The 6,000-nt window shown below is 40.8% G+C and overlaps 1 protein-coding gene across 1 annotated transcript; it reads left to right on the top strand.

The window, feature by feature from the left end:
• The first annotated feature begins 2,158 nt into the window (after positions 1-2,158).
• On the top strand, positions 2,159-5,932 carry LRRC14B (leucine rich repeat containing 14B). The gene is given in 2 exon segments (XM_068200333.1): positions 2,159-3,128; positions 5,213-5,932. Coding segments are annotated over 2 exon segments (1,539 nt in total). The 5' UTR covers positions 2,159-2,235; the 3' UTR covers positions 5,859-5,932.
• The last annotated feature ends 68 nt before the right edge of the window (positions 5,933-6,000 follow it).

Here is a 6,000-nt window from a genome sequence, read left to right as displayed (position 1 = left end):
CCTAGGAAGACCTGTTCCAGGATCTTCCCAGGCACAGAGGTGAGGTTGACAGGCCAGTAGTTCCCATGGTGGCTTTCTCTACCCTTCTTAAAGATGGGTACAGTGTTTCCCCTTTTCTAGTCACCTGGGACTTCACCTGACTGGCATGAATTTTCAAGTATCGTGAAGAGTAGCTTGTCAACTGCATCAGCCAATTCCCTCAGGAGACTGTCATTCATCTTGTCAGGTTCTATGGATTTCTGGACATTCAGGTTCCTTAGGTGGTCACAAGCCCAATCTTTTACAGTGGAAGGAACTTTGCTCCCCCAGTCCCTGCCTTGAGAGGTATGGGAAGAGAGATTTGTCAGTGGGGACTGAGGCAAAACAATTGGACCTCAGCCTTCTCCTAGTTTGTTATTATAAGTTTCCCAGATGTGTTTATCAGAGGAGTACACTTTCTTTGACCTCTCTTTTTTGGCTGAAATGCCTACAGAAGTTTTCCTTATTGTTCTTTCCCTTGCCAGGTTCAGCTCCAGCCAAGCCTTGGCCTTTCGGACCCCATCCCTACACAACCAGGCAGCATTCCTATTGCTGTATTTAAATAAAAATCTGGGACAATAGTAGAGTACTTTATTTTGGAACTTTTGGACCACTAGTCCAAATATACCAGGTAAGGAGATAAAGAGGTCCAAATGTACTAGGCAAGCAGATAAAGAGGTCCAAATGTCGTAGGTTGGGAAATAAAGAGGTCTAGATGTACTAGGTAAATAGATAAAAACTTAATTACAAGCTTATTCCATTTTGAAAGGCAATAAAACTAAACCGACAAAAGTTTCAATCAATTTGAGCGTTTTTCTTGTCATACAGGGATATGTGGCCATTTTCAGCATTTATTAAGTTGCACAAAATGCTATATTACCTTCATCATTATCATCTGATACACATGAAGTGGAGTTGAAAAACAAAGGAAAATACTTAATACCTTGTCAAGTTCTATCTATTTCACCTTGCATGTTTTTTATCACTCATCTATTTGAAGGCAAAATTAAAACAATACAAACCAAAAGTCTGCAAAAATAAAAAGCTTCCTCAGAATGACAAAATCTAATAAAGATGTCCCTTCCCTGTAATTTAAAGCATATTTAGGATTTTTCTTTTGCTTTTGATAAAATATTCAAATATTCCATAAGGAGTTTACTTGAAAAGGAATCTTTGAAGTGTGGTGTGAATTTTTCACAGCAAAACAGATGTGGAATTATCTGGAAAAGCAAGATCTGCGCAGCTTGAAGGAAGTCTCCATCCCACTGGCTGCCTAGCAAAACAGATGAGAGGTAAAGGAGGTGTCCATCATTGTTTCCCCTGGGAGGAAGTGCCATATTGAAAGAAGCATCATCTCTGCTCTTGTGATAGTGGGTGACAGAGGTTTTTCTCCTAGCCTGGACAGATTTTGAATGCTTTCCCATTCAGTATCACAATGGAACCATAATTTCTTAAATAACAGGAAAGAAAATAACACCTGTTGCTCAAAGCAAGAGCACTAAGATGCTTGCCTGGGACGTTATGAGAGAATTTTAACAGTGCTCTGTTTTGTTCAGCTTGTCTTGTCATCAACCTTCAGTCTCCTACCACAAGCAAGTGTCCTGGTCACAAGGCTCTGAGCTCTTCCAGAGTCTTTTGTCTTTTCTACTGCAGCAACTATATCAGCTATTCCTTGCTGACAGGAAGGACAAAAGGGAGGGGCATTGTTGTAATTCAATGACTGTAGTGCCTCAGTCTTTCCTTATGGCTGTAGTTTTTAGGAGAAGCTCAATGGTAACTCTGGGAAATCATCCCCATTGAAGTCAGCATGTAGCATCTTTCAGGGAAAAAAAGTGGAATACAGATCATGTTATTTGTTTAAGTGGAATTCTGAGTGCTTTTTTGTATGACATAAAAAAGATACAGCAATATCTGTATGTATATGTGCTGCACTGATCTTACTGCTCCTGCTGGGTAGCAGCTTATATTTACTTGAGTTATCCTAGATATAAATATGAGGGCTTAAAAGCTCTCTGACTACAGATCTCACAGATGATTACTGCAGACTCCCAGTGTAGCTCTAAAATAGAAAGCAGCATGTAACACTTTGCTCTGGCTTTTCAGGCTCTTGCTAGCAGCAAACAGCAGTTGCAGATAAAAATAGAAGGTTGTAAGCAACCAGGATCTTTAGTTAAATATAGAAGTCACTCTCATGACAGTAAGGAGTCCAGGACAGCAATGAAGTCTCTCAAATTCATTAGCGCCGAAGCATTCGTGTCAAATGCAGAGTTTGCCAGGAAGAGTCTCGGTGCTGTTGCTCATGATCTTTTTCCACTCCTTTTTAAAGCCAGCTATTTACTGGAGCAAGAGGAACTGGTAGAGAACTGGCCACTTTTTGATTTTAACATGGGAAAACTTTTGGGAGCTACTCTGGACTACGAGGAAGACCTGAGCCATAGAACATGCTCAGTGTGCTTGGACAGCTGTCTGACAGGGCTGAGAGACTATGTGCTGAATCAGTCTTCTCCCTACATGAAAAAGTTGAAAGTGGTCAACCTGATGGGTATAAAAGATGTTGAAGTTCAGTTTTGTAAGTGCAAGAAGACAATGGGCAGGTGGGCCAGGACACAGCTGCTCTCTAAGCTTTGTTCAGACCTCCTGGTTTACCTGCAACAAGCACAGTGCAATCCAGGTACCTTTGAAGTCAGTATCAATGTACTAATTGACTTGTTTGTTACAGAGAGGACCTATGAGCTGGTCGTACAGGCCCTGTTGAAGAAATGCAGTTGTCCGCTGAAAATCTGCTGTGTGGCATTCAGATCTGACAACCTGACCTTGCAGAAATTCTTCTATATCATAAAGCTCACTGATCCCTCCTTGTTGCGCAAACTGGAAATAGTTCATAATGTTCACTTGGAAATGGAACACTTGGAAATGCTCTTCAACAGTATCCACTTCCCTCTATTGATGTCCTTGACCTTGCCAGCATGAACATTTAATATGTGGAGGTTCACAGCTACAGATGAACAGATGCTTACTAACATTGGAGAAAAGATGGGTGAGATGACACAGCTCACTGAGCTGAGTATGTAATTTTCTATACTCACTGGAAGAATACAGAAACTTCTCAGGTAATGTGGTCATCCTGCTTTCTGTCACACTATAAAAAAGTGCACTTTGTGCCACCAGCAAGCTGAGAGTAAGGGAAGTAAGTGTATCTTGGGGGTTGCGTGGGAAGGGGCAGCAGGAAGCTAGGAAAGATTATATGTTGGGGAGAATTGGCAGCCAATGTATACCTAGTACACTTTGAAAAACTGACTATTTTGATTAGTCTTCCACAGTCCATCTGGTGAGAATATACTTTCAGCTACCACAGAAGAGACTGGTATACCCAGACATTTTATATTTGAACTTATGTATTTATCAGCTTGCATTGGCCTTTGGTTCAAGTCTTGAATTGCATTCCAAGTATCTTTTAGAGTATCTAGTGAATTTTTGTCCTCTAAATAACAGTCAGTAAATATACTTTTCCACAGATATTGTATTTTAAGGAGGACAGGGGAATAGTTGATTTTCATTTGAGACTTTGATTTCAGTTATTTGTCGTGTCTCTTGATGTCAAGACAAGAGAGATTTGATGGTTTTTTGTACTACAAATTAAGCTGATATGTGCATATTTGTTGCATCCTGGGCTTGGGTTCAAATTATGGGTTTTTTCTTTGTTAGTTTTCCAGTTCTCTGTACCCTCGTGCATCTCCCAGCTTTTCCCCTACTCCTGCGGTTTCCGTGCCCGTCTCCTCATTACCGCAGTCCCACTCGCCCCAAAGCCCCGTGTCTGCCCCTGCCGTGTTCCCATTGGTCGCTGTAATACACATCATCACCACGATGTCTGTACCCATTGGGCGGGAAGACTCCCCATCTGCCCTGCCCCTTCCCTTTATCATCCCACTCCTCGGCATGCTCGAGGCCATTTGCGTCCGTGCGAAGTTGGGAGTGGGCTAGCAGCTCTTCCACCGCAGCTCTCGCAGCCAATAAAGCATCCAGCCACCACGCGGATGGATTTGGACGAATTCCTTGCCTCTTTGTTTCTTCCCTTGCGCCGATGGCGAAGCGTGGCCAACAGCCCACCCTGGAGCACGGCAGCAAAAGCGCCCGGGAATTGTGGCGAGCCCCGGCCCCGACGAAAAGCTGAGATGCCCAAGCCGGGCACTCGAGAGCTGACCTGGGCCGAGAAAAGTAACACGAAGCCGCGCATATTCATTATGAATTCCAGTGAAAAATTGGCAATTTGCAAAAAGCTAGCAAACTACCAGTGAGCAGTACTCATATTGGAACGGGAAATAAGTTAATTGTAAGCTTTTCAGAGCATCTAAAAAAAAAAAGGCAGATAAAAGTTTCATCCAGACAAATGACCATGGTCTAAAATTCTTCCCATACAAGAAGCTATTTTATTTAAAATTTGTGAGTAGCATACTGCATATATTGATTGATACAATTGAAATGAATTGCAAGTTTCTAAGCTTGATCCAGCTGAGCCCTGTGGCAGAAGTCTCACTAAGATGTAGTAAGTATGAAAGCGATCTCTTTATTTTCATTTGTCAGAACTATTTTATATTTAACGTGAATATCTGAGTATAATCTGAGTTACACTTCTTCCAACCTTCTTCATCAGGATGTCTCTTTGCAACTCCAGAACACTACAATGTGTAAACATCTTGGGCATTAAAAAATGTAGCAGAAAAAAATAGCTAGAAACAAAAGCAGATATCCTGTCAGAATACTGATTTCATATTGGAATTAATCCTTCCTTAATGGAAATTATCTAAATCTCTGGAATAATTGCAGCTTTCTGCAAGACGCAGCTACTAATGCTCAATGCTCTTATGGTAGTAGTGATCTGCTGTTAAAGTCAGCAAATGACAGACACTTTACAATATATAACTGGTTAAAAACCAGATACATAAAATGTTAATAAATTAATCCCGATTAAAATAGCACAGTGGAGTCATGCAAAGACGGAGATAATTAATGGAACTAATTTCAGGAGGAAAATATACTCGCTATTTTTGGCACATGCTTCCATTTTCTGGAGACGTTTGAAAAAATAATGTGGTATATAGCTGCATTCATAATTGTGGCTGGACACATGAAATTTTGTAAATGTAGCTTTTCAATATTTTGTATCCTAAAACTTTTTTTCTCTTTAACTCTGCAGCCCATTGAAAACTCCACTGAAGATGCTGGATGTTTCTAACTGCTCCTTGAACCATGCTGATATGACCTTTTTAGCCAGTAGCTTCCATGCCAATCACTTGGAAGTCCTGGACCTGAGTGGTCACAATATACCTGAGCTTTACCCATCAACATTCTTTAAGCTCCTCAGCCATTGTTCTTCAGTGCTCAGGAGTCTTACCCTGGAGGACTGTAATATCCAAGACACGCATGTCAACATATTGATTTTAGGTTTAAGCCCGTGTCAGAAACTACAGGAGTTTAAGTTTATTGGAAATCCACTGTCATCCCAAGCACTTAAACACATTTTCACATTTTTCTGTGAATTGTCAATGCTGAAAAATGTGGAGTTCCCAGTTCCAAGGGATTGCTACCCTATTGGCATCACCTACCCCATTGATGATGCCAATGTTTGCAGATTTGATCACCAAAAATATGAAAGGGTAGCCGAGGAGCTTAACCTCATTTTACTCCAAGCAAATAGAGAGGATGTGAAGGCTTCCATGCCACTCTTTGGGAGTTATGATGCAGCTGTCCAGGAGACAAACAATGAACTGGAGGCTTACTTAATCAAGTCCTTCAAAGAGACTTTAGAGAAGTTCACTTCTTCATTTAACAAAATGAGTTAAATTTATAAAATTGTAACGTAGTGATGAGATGATCTGCTAAATCAGAACTTAAATTAGTCTTTTCTAGATCTGCACCTTCAATCATCAGTTGTGAATTTTCTTTAATTTTTCAGCTGAATTTGCTATCATTTGAATAGCCTCT

This window comes from Anomalospiza imberbis, chromosome 1 (assembly GCF_031753505.1).
Source record: "Anomalospiza imberbis isolate Cuckoo-Finch-1a 21T00152 chromosome 1, ASM3175350v1, whole genome shotgun sequence".
NCBI classification, from domain to species: domain Eukaryota; kingdom Metazoa; phylum Chordata; class Aves; order Passeriformes; family Viduidae; genus Anomalospiza; species Anomalospiza imberbis.
The sequence above is the reverse complement of the archived record's forward strand: the minus strand, read 5'-3'. Positions and strand labels throughout refer to the sequence as shown.